The 16851-nt window shown below is 51.6% G+C and overlaps 4 protein-coding genes across 4 annotated transcripts; 3 read left to right on the top strand and 1 right to left on the bottom strand.

Moving 5' to 3' along the window:
- Positions 1-369: 369 nt before the first annotated feature.
- Positions 370-2437, top strand: COCCADRAFT_27795 (uncharacterized protein; the record flags this gene model as incomplete). The annotated part of the gene is made up of 3 exons (XM_007716023.1): positions 370-508; positions 581-698; positions 751-2437. 3 exons carry the CDS (start codon positions 370-372, stop codon positions 2435-2437), a joined length of 1944 nt encoding a protein of 647 aa, XP_007714213.1.
- Positions 2438-2748: 311 nt separating this feature from the next.
- COCCADRAFT_6614 (uncharacterized protein) lies at positions 2749-3702 on the bottom strand (the record flags this gene model as incomplete). Its single annotated transcript, XM_007716012.1, has 1 exon — positions 2749-3702. One exon carries the CDS (start codon positions 3700-3702, stop codon positions 2749-2751), a length of 954 nt encoding a protein of 317 aa, XP_007714202.1.
- A 765-nt stretch (positions 3703-4467) lies between these two features.
- Positions 4468-5286, top strand: COCCADRAFT_6613 (uncharacterized protein; the record flags this gene model as incomplete). Its single annotated transcript, XM_007716011.1, has 3 exons — positions 4468-4594; positions 4677-5062; positions 5137-5286. The coding sequence occupies 3 exons, from the start codon at positions 4468-4470 to the stop codon at positions 5284-5286; spliced, it is 663 nt and encodes a 220-aa protein (XP_007714201.1).
- Positions 5287-11404: 6118 nt separating this feature from the next.
- On the top strand, positions 11405-13558 carry COCCADRAFT_6612 (uncharacterized protein; the record flags this gene model as incomplete). Its single annotated transcript, XM_007716010.1, has 2 exons — positions 11405-11880; positions 11941-13558. The coding sequence occupies 2 exons, from the start codon at positions 11405-11407 to the stop codon at positions 13556-13558; spliced, it is 2094 nt and encodes a 697-aa protein (XP_007714200.1).
- Positions 13559-16851: the final 3293 nt, after the last annotated feature.

Genomic DNA, 16851 nt, shown 5'->3' with positions numbered 1-16851 from the left:
GCCTTTTTGCGTATTTGATTGGAAGGTGCCTTAACAGCGGCAATCCATGACTCCATAGCTGTACCAACCTGTAGCGGCAGCAGAGAACCTGGACTGCGGCTTGTTCGGCCTTTTTGCCTTGATTTTGGTCGCATTCCCATTTGAATACTTTTGCGCGCACCTTTTTGGGTTTTTTTTATGCCCACCCAACCCGATTTTCTGCCAAATATTGATTTCTCTCACACGTGAGGTACCCGCCGCCGCAGGGTCCAACGCGACTTCCCAACATCGAAATTAAGCTCGTCCACTCAGCCTGGGGCCTGCGATTCCATCAACCGCACCCTCTCCTTTCACCCGCTCATCGACGGACGGCGCCTTGCGATAGTTGCGATGGCGTCGGGACGCGATGTGCGCGATATGCTCGGCCTGCCTGCTGCCGGCGGTGATGCGCCAAAGACAGTAGGTTCAGCAGCACTGGCGGCGCAGACACAGAAGCGGTCAAAGCCTGCGGGAGGGAGCAGGAAGATACGTACGTTTGGCAACTCTTACGTCTTTCCTTGGGAAATCGTCAAAAGGTCGAGACTGACTCTCATTCGACCAGAGGGCGTTGCGCGCGAGGTTGCTGCGCTGTATGGTGAACGGCCGCCGCCCGTCGCCGTCTACGAGGAGAAGAAGGCGTACAGGGCGAAGAGGCAAAGCACAGGGCCGGCAAAGAAATGGTACGTATAGCAAAAGAGAGATGCAAGAGGATGGACTAATCGCGTTGCGCAGGATACAACAGCCCTTTACCAATCCCGCGCGTGCCGATGGCCTTGTCCTGAGGCACTGGCGGCGCAAGCCCACAGCCGCACCACCTGTACAGGAAGCCGATGACGCGACGATGCACGAAGGCGACGCGACAGAAACCTCGGACACCTATGTCGAAACATGCTCAGACTACGCAAAGTACGACATCAAGGTCGACATGCCCAGCTTCACCGACGAGGAGTACGACCAGTTCCTGCGCAGCGACGACTGGAGCCGCGAAGAGACAGACTACTTGTTTGAGGTCGTCCGAGACTACTCATACCGATGGCCTGTCATATGGGACCGCTACGACTATCAGCCGTCGCGACAGTACGCGCCAGACTTGACAGACAGTGGCGACCAAGCACTCGCGACGATGCCGTTTGCGCCATCAAAAAAGCGATCACTGGAAGACCTCAAGGCACGCTTTTACGACATCTCTGCGAAACTCATGAAGCAGCGCATACCAGAAGTCTCCATGGATGCCGACCAATACAGCCTCTACGAGATGCTCACCAAATTCGATCCCGTCATGGAAAGGAACCGCAAAATGCTGGCTACAGCGCTCATCAACCGCACAATGGACGAGGTCAAGGAGGAGGAGTTCTTACTCACCGAGCTCCAGCGCATCAACATGGCTGCCAACCGTCTCGATGCCGAACGCGAAGAACTCCGGGCACGGCTCGATGCACCACCACAGAACCCACAAGCATCGGCCGGGCTACAGGCTTTTACATCATCACAAGCATTACAAGCTCTCTTCCAACAACTATTTCAACAAGACCGCAGCAAAAAGCGTGCAGCCGGTGGTGGGTCAGGGCCTGGTCGGCTCAGCCTCTCTGCCAACGACATGGTACACACTCCCGGCTCAGCGCAACAACAACTATCCGCCGCAAATCGCCGGCAAAGCATGGCACAGAACCAACAAACACCCGCCCAAACGCCTGTCAAGCATCTCTCTCCACACCAAGAACATCGCTTCAACGTATCAACACACGACCGGCTCACATCAGGTGTTACGTTTGGCTCTGACAAGTTGCTCAAGATGCGACAGGCCAAGAGCAATGTCCAGACGCAAAAGATTGGCCAAATGCTTGCAGCGCTGGGTGTGAGTGACATTGTCCCAATACCCACTAGCAAAGTGGGTGAAGTCTTTGAAGTTTTGGTTACCAAGGTTAGCAAATTGCTCGATGTGCGAAAAGTGCGCGAGAAGGAAGAGGGAGAATGTAAAGTTTTGCTTGCTATGAAAGAACGACGCATGGGTAGTGGAAACGGAAACAACGGCGGCGCCAGCGAGGAAAGCGAGAGCAGACCGAAACAAGAAGTACGCGATTCGCAAGAGACGCCCGGCGCGGATGCTGATGCCGACGGGGATAACGACGATGAAGACGATGTCAACAAGAACTATGGCGACGATGCCGAAGGAGACAACGACGACAACGAAGAAGGCAACGATGCAGAAAATGCCGAGGACGACGCCGAGTGCGAAGAAGATGAAGGTGGTTTCAATGGCGAAGACGCCGATGATGGCGATGTGGATGCCGAAGGCGAGGACGACAGCAAACAACAGTCTCGAGCAACGAGTCACAGCGCGTCTGGCCAAGGGCACAAGAGAAGTGCAAGTGTCTTTTCACAAGGGAGCGAGATGAGCAGCAAACGAGCGAGAAAGTAGAAAGCTTGTTGTTTTCTTTTCGTTGTTGTTGTTATTGTCGTCGTCTTCATGGGTTGTTGATATTATCCCCCTTTGTGCCTTGAACATTTGCATAGCGTTGGCGTTTGCGGGGGAAATGAATTTAAAGCTACAAGGCTAAGGGAAAGAAATTGGGGGGGGGTTTCCATGATTCCCATCCATCAGTAAAACGGATACATGGAATTAGGCTATGTCTTCTAAACAAATGTACAAATACCCTCTGCTGCTTATTATTTACAAATCCTATGCTCTTCTGTTTGCATGACTTTTTTTTTCGTGTCTCGGAGCAATCATCACATCTTCGCCTTGACTTTATCGTCTTTCTCTTCCAACCTCGCAAATATCGGCGTCCTCCGTCCGCCCTTGAACAAGCCCAACATCTCCCTCCCCATCCACGCCTCCCTACTCTTAATCAGTCCCTTTTCCACATCCGCAAACTGCTCCCCCTGGACCCAAACGCCCCTCCCGTTCGCCGCCATTCCCTCCCCAATCAACCCGCACACTGCCCTGGCCACTGCATCAGGCGAGTTAATCGGCATACCAGATTTAGCCATTTCGCTAGCACGCTGCTCGGGGGATAAATGGCGCAACTCCGGGTTAGCATTTGCAAGAATGGGGGTGAGCGTTATACCGGGGGCGACGAGCGAAATGGCAATGCGTAATTTGGCGCATTCTTGCTTGAGGGCGCGGACGAGGCCGACGAGGCCGTGTTTGGCAGCGGAATAGAGGGGGGCACCCGCGGAACCGAGGTAGCCTGCTAGACTTGCTGTTAGGACTATGGAGCCCGCGCAGTCGCTGCCATTCTGGCGCAAGTAGTGGATTGCGAGTTTGGTGGTGGAGGCGGCGGCGTTGAGGTCTAGAGTGAGGACTCGGTGGTCGGGCTCGGCTAGGTTGCCCGAGGCGTCGAGGGAAGAGGTGAAGAATTGGTCGGCGTGTTCGGTTATGCCGGCGTTGACGAAGACGGCGTCTATACGGGAGAATCTTTCGTGCGCGGCGGCGAAGGCGGCGCGTTGGGCGGGCCAGGAGGTGATGTCGCAGGTGTGGACGAGGAGGTGCGAGGCCGGGTGCGTGAAGGTTGGGGGTGGGGGGTGCAGGTCTACGAGGACGAGGTTGTGGTGCGGGTTGAGGGTGGAGAGGAGGGTGGCGGTTGCGAGGCCGATTCCCGAAGAGCCGCCTGTTATAAGGATTGTTTTTGGGGTGGAGTTTGGGGATGTGAGAGTGGAGAGGGAGGGTTCGAAGAGGGCCATTGTTGTTGCTGTTGGGTGTTGTGGTATGGGATGAGGAATGCTTTGCGATGTAGCGATATGTCAAGTGTTTTACATTGCAGTCCTGTTTGAGACAATGAAGCTAGAAAATAAGCTTTTAAAAAATGATTGGAAGTGAGTTCTTGATTTTATACCGGTAAGCGCATTCGGATTTCGAGGTCCGGACTTGCATCTTGTGCATATACATATGCCGTGATTGGGATCCTTTACCTAGGTAAAAGTCGTATTTGCGGGGCTGTCTTACGATATGCCCATCTGGGCATGTAACCTGAATCATGACAGTCGACGTCGATTCGACTAGGGATATAGATGAGGAGTATAGAGCTGTTAGATCAGTATCTGGTAGACTAAAGGCTAGTCAGACGTAAAAACAATGCCTTGTTCATAGAGGCTGGATGGAATTGAACATGGCCTTGGTCGCAAAAGTCCCGGAGCACTATATGGATGCACTTTTGAGAGAGTATTGTCTCTCCTGATATTCGCAAACAAACGAAGAAGAAGATGCATAAATTCCCATAGTTGAAAGTATGCATGTAATCAACTCCAGGTGGTGGGGGTTCAGCACGCCAAACAAAGGAGCGGCGCACGTGTCGACAGTCTAACCGCTTTCGGAACGTACACCTGGAGTTTCTGGAACTCGACACATGCACTTTGAGCTCCGGGATTCCCAAGTGCACAAGCTCACCAACACTCAAACTCCGCGCTACGACCAATCCTTTTTCGCGGGGTGACTCTCGACCTCTCAGAATGTGGAAGCCAACAGTCCTGCTCGCTGCTGCCCTGGCGGTTCCGGCACAAGCACTTCACTTCTTCCTAGACGGCGCAGTCCAGAAGTGCTTCTACGAGGAATTGCCCAAGGATACACTGGTTGTTGGTACGGGCTACTCTTTCGCTTTGGTCTTCCAAGACTGCTGGACTTTGGAACAGAGCAAAAGAGCCATAACTAACAATATCAGGCCACTACCACGCTGAGCCCTGGGACGACGCGACCAAGTCCTACCTATCCAAATCCGAAGTCGGCGTCTTCGTAACCGTTGAAGAAACATTCGACGACAACCACCGCATCGTGGCCCAACGAGGCTCTGCCGAAGGCCGCTTCACTTTCAGCGCTGCCGACAGCGGACAGCACAGGATCTGTGTCATTCCCCAGAATGTCCAGGGCGGAGGTGGTTGGTTGAACCAAGGTATCCACGGTACTGTCAGGTTCACCCTCGACATGGCGATTGGAGAGACGAGCAGGATCGAGAGCACGGACAAGGACAAGGTCGAGACGCTGGTGCAGAAGGTCAAGGACTTGAACTCGCGACTACTGGACGTCAGGCGAGAACAGGTCTTCCAGAGAGTACGTCTGACTGCGATCCACCAAACTGAAAATCGGAGGCTATATACGTGCAAGTAGGCTAACATGTTATACAGGAGCGCGAGGCCGAATTCCGCGACCAGTCCGAACACACAAACTCGCGCGTCGTCCGCTGGTCAATTATCCAGCTCGTCGTTCTCGGTGTCACTTGCGTCTGGCAACTATCGCATCTGCGCTCCTTCTTCATCAAGCAGAAGCTTACCTAAGAATTCTCGCTCGAAAGAGACACCCCCCCCCTTTCATGCGCATATTTAACGAAGCGGTTGTGGGATCAGGCTGGCGCAGGGGCATATTCCAAAGCAAAATTCATGCGAATGCCGAGGGAGGTTCGGTTTAAAACGTGACTTGTATTGTATGGTGGGCGGGAGGAATACACGGCGTTGAAGAATTGATATTGCTGGGTGTTTAACGTTGGATATTTTGAATCGAGAAGGGCAATTGCAGTATCGTCTTAGTCAGAGTGTATGCCCGTTAGTTGTGGTGTGAGAAGTGGCATATTGTCACTCCCTTTTCTTTTGCAAAGCGGGTTGCATGATTATGTATGCTGAATGGGAATTGGAGAGTCATGACAGATATGTTATGTCACCAATGGAGTATGCTTGCAACACTGTTGATTTTAAAGTCGATATTGCACTGTGAATTTGGCCTCTTTCCTTCCAAGTACTGCTCTACAAGGAAATGCTATATCGCACTCGCTTCTTTGGGTAACCAAGCATAGGAACATGTTGTAGTGTAATGCCATCCGTTCTGATGTCCTTTCCCCATTTATAACCAGACCCTTGAAGAGCAGGTATTCTTGTTAACCTGTGATATGAAGTGATTGGTGGAGTTTTTGAACACGGAACTTTCTTGCTTAGGGAGGTTTATGGAAAGGGGAGGGATGAGCAGAGGTGAAGAAGTACACGGGTTTAATGCGGGCCAAGGCAATGAGCTGTCATATTGTGCACGATTGTATGAGGGTACTATGAAATGATTGAGAATGGGCAGGAGTGGGGACCCTTCTTTGGCAGACATTGTCGTTTGGGTTCTTAGGATAGATTGGGTACTACATTAGTTTTTTTTTTAATCAGACTTCCTCTCTAGACCACGGATTACTGGAGGAGTGCATCGGAATACTCTGCTCAACGGCGGTTAGCTGTTTTGCTGACGATTGAAGGATAGAAATAACGAGTCCAGACTTTGCTTCATCATGATATTCTGGAGCGTGCTCTTCGATGGTGCGATGGCATCCATTTGGGCAGTACGATGCGCTGTGATGTTAAATTGTTAAGGCGGTGGCAAGATAGATTCGATGTATCAGGCCATGTAGAGGTTCAGGTAATATATAGCATGTTTGTAGTAGTTAGGGATAGTGTGAAAGGGTGTGTCTTGGACTGTTTCGACTTTTTTTTCCCGAAAGAATGTAATGAAAAGATAGCTTTGCCTCTTGCAAATTATGCGCGAGCATATTTGTTGCATCTGCCCGCAGGTTATCACGTTAAAAAGGGTCTCTCTCTCTCTCTCAAATAACAGTAGAGGAGTGAAATGTACAAACCTACATGTGAAAAATCGTTTAACGTAAGAGAGATGCAGCTATCCCCACACCCCAGGATTCGCGCATAAGAAACGACTTCATGGACATGGAAGAGACATCACGAGACACAAACTCATCCATGTACATATGGAGAGTGATAGCTGATATCTAATCATCACTTCAGCATTGTCAAAGGAACGTACCTATATTTCTAATTCATGATGTGGCAATCAGCAAAGAAACTCAACATTGAGGATGGATTTTTCTTACGAAGCAGCTTACACTACCACATTGGAAGTCATTCATGCAGAAGAGTTTTAGAAAAGACCAGGAGATATCGCTCCTAACGAGGTGACGAGGTTAATGACCAACTAAACATTTGTCAGAGAGGGGTGGTCAGCCGAGTGCATGACAATCACGTGATGTGGACATACTGCCTAGATAGCACTACTGGTGACGACAGGGTGTAATGTTGGTTGCAGCAACCAAGGCAACGAGTGTAAGAGATAGATTCAGTACTAATTATTCTGTGGTCGACTCTTGCAGATCCTTTTCATACCCACAGATCCATTCCACAAGAGTAAAATTCCTTTCTTAGTAACCACCCCACATCATCACCAGAGCATCACGCCGTAGTATCTCCACGCAAAACCTACTGGGTTTACTTACCGAGTTCGGACTAAATTAGAGCGATATGTATGGGTCTTACGACCACGTGTAGTACCGAGGTTCAGTGGGCTCGTGCGAGCCAAAGTAAGCAATACACCACAGCCACAGCGGGACCTAGAAGAATACGATTAGGGTTTTGATAGTGTGACTGCGAGAGTCTATGAAAAGACATGGTAATTCGTAGCGAGCGGGGCGGGTGCGTCCAACGTGCATGCCCCTTTTTGTGCTGATGGGAAAAACGTGCTGATGGGAATCTAGAAGTAGATGTGTGTATGTGGATATGTCCATGTGATTGCTTTGGTAGCGATACTTTTAGTAACGGGATCACGGCACCTGTTTCCATACTGTGTCTTAGTTAACGCTGACTCGATAGAGTTGTGTACCCGGCATGCTGAGGTACACTCATCAACTAGTCGACACTGTGCCGTTGAAATCAGAAAACGAAATCCGTATCAAATACGAAAAGTCTATCCACACGAGGACCAGATGACACAAAATCGATACAGTCGATGCCGATCTAGATGTATCGAATTCGTAAAAAAAAGGGCACCAATAGTGCCTTACTCCACAGTCTAGAATAGCACTGACAGTTCCGCCCCCAACCATGTCCGACATTTGGGGGCGAAATCTCGGAAACCAAGCTCTTAGAGCTGAGCTGACATGCTCACCATGTGGAGTTTGAACGATTGATCACAGATTAGCGAGAGAGACTAGATCTGGAGGCTGGAAAAAGGGACAATGCGTAAACGGGTATGGTGCACGTGCGCATTCGCCCGTGGATTCTGCCGTTAGGTTGGAACTGGTGTTTTGCGGAAAAGAATTTTTTCCCTACTACTGCAGCACCACCATGACGCGTACTGATGCACCAAGAAGAGTGCATTGCCCAGGCTGCTGAGCAAAAGCATGTTGGAACAAGGTTCATCGGGATTTCGTACGAAAAGAAAGTTTATGCGAGGGTTTGTGCTGCATACTTACGTCGGCCGGCGGTTCCTGGCATGAGGCCGAAGTGCTTTGTCAAGGCTGACAGAACATTGTTGCACGCGGGTGTATGCTACCGCACGGACATAACCAGCGTCAGCCGAAAGGTGCTTGGCAGGGTGCGATCGGCCCAACATCGCTTCAAACACGGCCTGGGAGGGGGATGCCGACGGGCCCAGGGAAGCGGCAGAACCCAATGTATTGCTTTACAAATGTTACTATTAGAGTAAGAGCCAGATAATAGGCAAAACGCAAATCGGTACTGGCGACGTAACCATAGTCGTTCGACCCCACCCACCCTGCTAGGCTCCAATTGGAAGCCCGGAAGCCTTCTCCGCATTTCAACAATGGTGTCGCAGATACCCACTGAATTGAGTTGAGTCTTGTTGCAGCAAAAGAAGCCAAACGTGGTTATCATGCGTCGGTCGCATGGAGTAAGGGGGGGAGAGAGGGGGGATTGAGTTGGGGTATGACGTTGAGGGCACAATGCCCATCGTGACCCAAACGGGTTTGGTCCGCAGACGTAATTAATAGTGTTAGTGTTACACTGCTAAAAGTTATTGGAAGCCCAATGGCAGCATTGGGTTGCAGTACGCTGGGTTGACGTTGCCCTGCATATGCTGGTTTAGTGATTCTGGAATAAGACTGCGTGATTGATAAGACGACAGGAATACGAAAGATCGGGCAATGTGGGTGTAGCAAGTAGAGATAGTATCAGCACGTAAGGTGTCAGGGTATGAGGGGCCGGTGTGTCACGGCAGCGATGTGAGTGGAGAGCGGCACAAACACGCGATTTGGCGTCATGATCGGCATACAAGCCGCCGTACAAAGGACATGTTGAACGGCAGAAACTTGGACGAAATCAAGTTGACGCAGGGTCTCATCATCCCATATTCGCGGATTGGCGGGACGATGAACTAAGGGGTATGGCGCCCGCACAACCGTTTGTGTTGGCGGATGGATGACAGCGTTGTGGGGCCTCCGACAGGTGATTTGCACCCTGATATCCAGTCAGGGTAGCAGTGGTTGTCTATAGTAAAGAAGAAAGGAAAAGATTCTCACTTGGCAGAGGACGATAGGGTTCAAAACAAAAATAGAATAATGAAGCAAAGCTGCTCTACTGCAGCTCGCACTCGTGAAGACACACAGTTGTGCGGATGCGGATCTTGGTCGGAAATGGAAGCAGAACTCGGGGATAGTGACGTCATGACTGATTGCAAGCGAGCGACTAATGCTCATGCCCAAGCGACAGAGGAAACAGCAACGCCGAAGCGACCGGAAGACAAAGGGGATTTTCCTGCTGATTCTGGAGTGTTGTGTGGGTGAAAAGCATAAGCAAAAAATAATGCATGTATTACATACCGATGTATGCACTGTACTAGAACTAGTACCTTCGGTCCAAGTACTCCGCGGAAATCTGTGTGTCGCGTGTGGCCGTGCATCTGCTTTGAGATGTGGCTAGTGGCTTCCATCGGCGAATCGAAGGCCCAGATGTTCGGAGAGGCCGGGGTTGCAGCAGCGTTAAAGCGTCCGTGCATACGATAGGGCTGCACTGCCACATGGAAGTGTAATGGACCCTGCATATTCACGGATCTTGTCCGTCTATGCGATGCCACGTCGACTGGATGAGATGCTTGCTATGCCTGTAGAAACTATCCTTCAGCCTCAAAGGTTCGGAAGAAGTCTCGGTAAAAAAATCTTCCTTGCGTGGTGTTGTGGTGTGATGTTGTTTGTTGCCTGTCGCCCCGGCGGCTCCGTGGTAGACCAAGGATACTGCCAATGCCCAAGCGGAACCACTTGTTCCAGCTGCGGGTTATCTGCGGGTTGAAGGGGGACATGCAGCTGATCTTGTAATACAGAGACCTATCGCTAGTAGCATGTGAAAGACCCAGCTGCGTGGGTGTGGCTGTGTCTCCAGTCTGAGCAAAGCATCCGGGTGATGTGCATCTCGGTTGCCAGTGCCAGCAACGTGGTGCGGGAACCGTTTGGCCACCACAGATCCAGCTATCAATAGTACAGGGCAAAATATGGGGTAGGCTATTGACGGATAAGTTCTCGCATGATACCACGTGGCCTTTTGTCGTTTTACGCGGCCTTGTCGACTAGTTCTGTATGTACGAGCTGAGCATGCCGTGACAATTCACCCCCTAAACTGTCCTGATGGCAATTGTGAGTCACATGTCTACGCATGTGATCGATATCAATACAAGCGGAGACAGTGGTGTGGCTAGTGCATTCGTGTACTCGACACGTTCGTCGCACTGTCGCCTATACCGCGCGCATCGAAACGAAGCTGCTCCGCCCAGTCAAAGCCGACCATTGTCGTCCGTGTCCCGACGAGGAGCAGCATCAGCTGGCTGTTGAGGTTGCTACGAGCGTATCACGATAGGGGCAGGCTTGACCATCGGATGTTGCACGCTGCAGTGCTCTGCTCTTTTGGGAAAAATAATACAGGCGGCTGCTTACCAAATCGACGGCCAGCGCGACGACAAGGGAGAGTTTGGTCTAGTACCAGGTGTTGAGTACTAGGCTGAGAGGTGTGGGCTCTCAGGCACGTTGTGGCATGCCTGTACAGATCCTTCGGACGTGCGTAGGCGAATCCTCGGTATTGAAAGCAGCAGCAGTAGTGGGTAAGCGTAGTCGTCTCGGGTGCTACCCGAACCCAGTCTAAAAAATTTCAATGGTTGAGGGTCGAACAGCCGGCTTTGCACAGCCTTTCGGCCAGACAGGGTCCGGACGGTCATATGCAGGGTAGAGGTGTGGGTGCTGTCGATCGCGCCGCGGGCTTGCATACCTGGCGTCTGTTAGCGTACACACCCCTGCAAGCCCAGAAGTCGACCTGGTAGACTTGCGTCATAGGAAAAGGTATGAAAGGAAAGGTCTTCGCATGCTCAAGTCGCTTCTGACACTCACTTCAGCAATTAACAATCACTGACGGATACTCGTCAAAGAAATCTCTTAATTCCGGCTTTCCGCGCCCAGCCGGCCCAGAACACAATACTCCCTTCTACCCTCTTCTACACACAACGACCCTAGATCACCTCATCAAGTCGTTCTTCACTCGCATCGGCGACCCATTTCCGAGTCATCGGCCGGCAGCCCGCTAGTATAAAGCAACTTGCCACCCACGCTGGTCCCTTACTTTTTTCCCTTTCCCGACGATTATGTTAGCGCTGCCCACACGACGTCAGCACCTGCCAACCATACCGTCACCACCCTGCTCTCAACACCTCTATCAACAACACGCACCCCAGACATTCGCCTCTCAACCCACCTTCGACCAGAAGATACTCATCGACTACCTTGAGTCGCAGCAGTACCCTTTTGCCACCTCGACCTCACCCCTTAACTCGTACATGAGTGGCGCATACAGCACCGACTTTGCGAACCCGGCTATCCGCATTCAGCAGTCGACCCCTACACCACAGCTCTCCCAGGGCTTCACGCAGCCGTCCATGCTGTCAGCCAGCAACGCCAGTTCCGGGCTCGAGTCCTGGAACAACTATGGTAACGTGCAGTCACAGCCACTCCAGACACTCCCCCAGCGACAGAACCGTGGACACCAGCGCGCCTCATCTTCTTCTTCAATAGGCTCAAGTGCCTCGCAGTATCAACCAGTCGGCCACGCCGCAGGCTACCAGTACGTTGCCCATCCCGATAATTGGCCCTTGCGCCCAGACGACGCTAACAGGCATTCAAGATCTCTCCAGAACCATCTCCCAACACCCACACAGACTCCTACCCAGGACTCATTCATGAACGCCAACAACTTCAACAACTACAGCCACAACGCTGTCAACATGGACCACACCATGTCTGCACACATGTCGATGAAGCAGGCGCTCATGGAGCACACTGGTGAAGACGTCCCAGACTTTGCTCACTCAGCAGGGCAGTCGGTCTCCAGTTACGGCCACGACTCTCCAGCAACGCCACACACAGCACAAGACGACATGGACCTCAAGATGCCCGCAAATGGTGAGACACTCAACAGTCGGATAGACGCCTGGCTCTTCGACGAGTTCTGTACTTACAACGAGCCAGACATGCGCCCCGTACCCAAGTTCGAGAGAACCTATACCGACATTGCTGCCGACACTGGCTTCTACGAGCCCAGCACTTCGACGACATCAGTGCCGCAGTCGAAGCCAGCACAGCCATCACTGCTGTCGCCATATCGCAGCAACACCAACGAGAACGTTCAGCGTGCGTTGCAGGCAGCACAGTTTGCACGCTCGCAATCGCCAAGCAGCACCGCCTCGAGAAGTGACTCACCCTTCCGCAGAGGCTCACCCTACCGACAGCCTAGCAACAGCTTCACGTCACCCATGGGCACTGCCATGGCGATGCGTGAGCAGAACCGCCAGGCTGATGCGGCTTACGCAATGAAGTCGCACATGTCAGCTACTGAGGACGCTGAGCCCAAGACCATCTCGCCCAAGGATGCTCTCCTGGACTACAGGGATACTGATGAAGACTCAAAGGTGCCATTATTTCCGGATAATGGTGCTAACGAGTACGGCAACCAATACACGGGTGGCGAACAATACAAGAACGCCACGCAATCCAATTTCGACGCCCCTTCATCACACTCGTATCGGCGCGATAGCTGGAACACTCCTCAGTTCTCACCAAACTTCTCAACGTCGACGTCGTCGTCACTGCAGCCATCAACCAACTTCAACTTTGCAACACCATCTCTGCAGAGCAACATGCAAGGCCTTTCGATGAATGCGCCCGCACAATACCGACAAAGCGCCAACAACATGTCATCGATGGTTGACCAAACGCCCGAGTTTCCTGCACACATGACATCTATGGAGTCTAGTGCGAGCGAAGCGGAGCCGCCCAATGGCAGCCAAAACAGCGTGCTATCGGACCGGTACATGAGCAAGCCAGCGTCAACGGGCGCCGAGTCTGGCACATACTCATGCACATATCATGGGTGCTCGCAGCGATTTGAAACACCGCAGAAGCTCCAGAAGCACAAGCGCGAGGGCCACCGGAGCGCCAATCTCAGCACGGCTATGACGTCGGCGGCTATCCTAGAACGCAACTCGCAAGCGGGACCCCACAAGTGTGAGCGCATCAACCCAACCACTGGCAAGCCTTGCAACACTGTCTTCTCCCGGCCATATGACTTGACCCGTCACGAGGACACTATCCACAATGCGCGCAAGCAAAAGGTGCGATGTGCACTGTGCGTCGAGGAGAAGACGTTCTCACGCAACGACGCATTGACAAGGCATATGCGTGTCGTGCACCCCGAGGTTGATTTTCCTGGCAAGCATCGCAGACGCGGCGGCAACCACGACTGAGCGAGCGGGCTTTGACGAGGTGCGCGGAACCGACCGAAGACCGCGGAGACCGTGCCCTTGCAGCCCCAGGCCTGCCTGCCTGCACATTTCAGAACAGCCGGGACCGTTGGCCTGCATGCAGCCCACGCACCCCAACACAGCCAACGTGACGCACAGAATCTTCGATGGCCATCTCGACTGCGAAGACTGTGTGATGGCTGCAGGCATGGCTTTACTCGACAACGCGCACAGACACGCCGGCCGTTCCGGAGCGACGGAGTCGAGCTACACGCTTACTTCTATTGTGCCTCTGTTCATACTGTACAATACGCAGGCTCTGGCTGGCCACGACTGAGACAGCGATGCTCCGATGGAAGCCGGCGCTGCAGGGCATTCAGTTGTCGCTGGACGGAACTGAAGCATCGGGCGATGCAACTTTGAACATTCGACTGTACAGTATTCTATTTTGTCCTTTTTTTCGGGTTTTGGATTGAAAGTTATTGGCATGAGATTTACAGCGGCCACTGAGCGGGCGCATGGGATGATGATACGATATGTAAAAGCCATGGCTTCTGTATACGACAACCAAAAAAGGGACGAGTTCGTAGATAGCATTGTTTTCTCTATCGGATATCTGGTTATGTGGAGTTATTAGACTTTGTATCTTCTTTCTTATCTGATTGATCTGCTCTTTGGTGAGCACTTTTAATATGTACAACACTTTTCGAGTCTACAAAATTGGTTCCTCATTGCCTGTGAATACTTCTTTACACTCGTACTACGTGCTTGGAGCTGTCAGGCCTTGGTTCGCGGTACCAAGGCCCCATTTGTCATTGTGCCATCGACAGCAGCTATCGATTCTACCAGGCGTATGCAACCGGCGACGCCGGCTTCGACGCCGAACATGATCTCAGCCAACGAGTATGCAGTGAAGCACATAGACTAAATTAGCATAAGTTAATCCCCTATGGCTGATATCCAGTAACACTCTACGCCTTAGCATTCAGCTTCCATCACTTTCAGCTCTCTTAGGATCTCTGCATGATCAAACATTTCCGCGGATACTCAACTTCCCCCCTCCCCCCCCCTTCCAAAAGAGAAAGCAAGAAACAAAACAAAAAAACAAATCATTCATCCAGACCAACGCTACTGCAGCACCATGCGCGCACCCCCAACTCTATAATTCCAGCCTACCATGGTAGCGGAACCATACGCATGGTGCAATGTAAGCTGAGGACTGCGCTCTATGCATCTTTACAGGGAAGAGAAAAAGACTATATCGCATCTCGCCCTTAGGTCTATTGTTCTTTTTTGATTCAGAGAGAGAGAGTGAGAATGAGAGCGATCTGGGCCCCCCGCCGCCGTCGCCGCTCACCCACACCCACACACACCACCCCGCCAGTGCCGGATGCTAGTGCCGACGGCTGGCTTGCGTTACGTGGGTTGGGTTGGAGAGAGGAGGAAAGAGAAAAAAAAAAGGACTACGCATTGCGCTAGCGGGGTAGCAAGGGTGCGCCAAAACACAGCCTCTTTTTCTCTCTTCCTCTTACTCTCTTTCTCTCTTACTTTTACTTTTGTTTTTTTGGGCGCCCTTGCACCCTGTCCTGTGTGTCTTACACACGTACCACATGCTCCCCCTCCCATCTTCCTGTAGTGCGACACCCACACCCACACCCGGGATAATGGAGTTTTTTTTCTTCCTTCTTTCATCCTACATTGTTCGTTTCTCTCAGCGTTCTAGAAGGTCTATGCATGCAAGCATGGATTATAGTAGTGTAATTTTTTTTCTTACTCGTCAGCCGCATGGGGAGAGGACGGGAGATGGTTTATCCTTTTTTTTTGAATTTGTCAATCTTCGATCCAGGGAATCTAGACGGTCTGCACATTCTTGGGGCTGTGTGTGTGTGTGTGTGTGTGTGTGTGTGTGTGTGTGTTTGGGGATCAAAAGATTACAGAGCGCGAGTGTAAAGTATTGTCTTCCATATCCCTAAAGTAGGATGCCTCTTTTTTTTTTGCAGGCGGACGAAAATGCTCGGGGTTCGAGACGAAAAAAAAGGTAAAGGTTAGCTAGCTGGGCAGACATGCACGATAGAACGCGTAACGAGTTTCTTAGATAGATTGTTTCTCAAAACTGGCACAACCCCACTCATTTCCCTCCCCCGTCTTTCGTAATCGTTCGCTTGCAAATATCGGCATCATAGACGTGCCGTAGAACCGTTTCATAGTTGCATTTTTTTTTCTTTGGGCGCCCCGCTCCGTTGCGCTCTCTTGGTAAATCAAACGTGGAATAGGGTAAGTCCATGAGGCGAAGGTCTCCACATGGCGCCGCACATACACACACAGGTTTACCTAGGAGTATTCCCCCCCCTTCTTGTTCGGCCGTTGGGCGCACCGCGTATGCACCTGTTTCGTCTGCTCGGGGAGTTGTGCCGCCGCTATGGCTCCGTACTTGCCTTCCTTGTTCATGGGGGGGGGCATGGGTTGGGGGTAGCACGCGACTAGTTCACACGCATACGCACGCCTAGTTACGTTAGTATCGGCGCCCGCGGGTGTGTGTAGGCGAGTGGGTATGGCTGACGGGAGATTGATCGGGGATGCGGAGACACACGAGAGAAAAATGTCTTGGTTGCGCGCGAGTTGCTGAGTTGAGAGGCGCCATGTGGGCTGTGTTGCGTCATGTAGGGCTGAAGGATGCGAAAGAAGGGTTCAACGACGAGGGTGTTTTTTTGTGGGTAGGCCAGCTGGGGGGGGGGTTTTGTTCATGGAGTAGGGAAAACGCAAACGCGGTGATATTGTGGGTCTTTCCATTATGCTTGGAGTAATACGCACAGTGTGTGTTAATACAAGACGTACGTACAAACTTGTCTATCAGAAACGCCATTTTAGGACAATTGTGCGACGGGCAGGCTACAACGAGTGTGACGCCTGGCTGGGATGCGCAATCACCGATCCATGAAGACTTTGTAACTGCGGAAGAATTCGGCATCGTCGTGTTGCTTACCTTGATACAGCATTCAATACACCAAGCCCTTTCGTACGCGTCAGTCGATTATTGAAAGATATTAGTATACACACATGCAGCATCAGTGATTCGTCACCTACCCAGTCTTGGCGGCAACCCACGGCCTACCTGCCATACTTACCATACCGACCCAAGAATTTTTTTTCTCCAATACCAAGCTCAGACTTGTCTAATCTTCCCCTCAAAAAAAACCAAGAGAAAAACCGAAACATAATTTTTTACTTTCTCTCGTAAGATTATAGTGCTATTATACGGCCCTTCTGATATCCGGACTACGTAGTATGTGTAGTAA

This window comes from Bipolaris zeicola, assembly GCF_000523435.1.
Source record: "Bipolaris zeicola 26-R-13 unplaced genomic scaffold scaffold_124, whole genome shotgun sequence".
Classification (NCBI taxonomy): Eukaryota; Fungi; Ascomycota; class Dothideomycetes; order Pleosporales; family Pleosporaceae; genus Bipolaris; species Bipolaris zeicola.
This window is presented reverse-complemented; position numbering and strand designations above follow the sequence as displayed.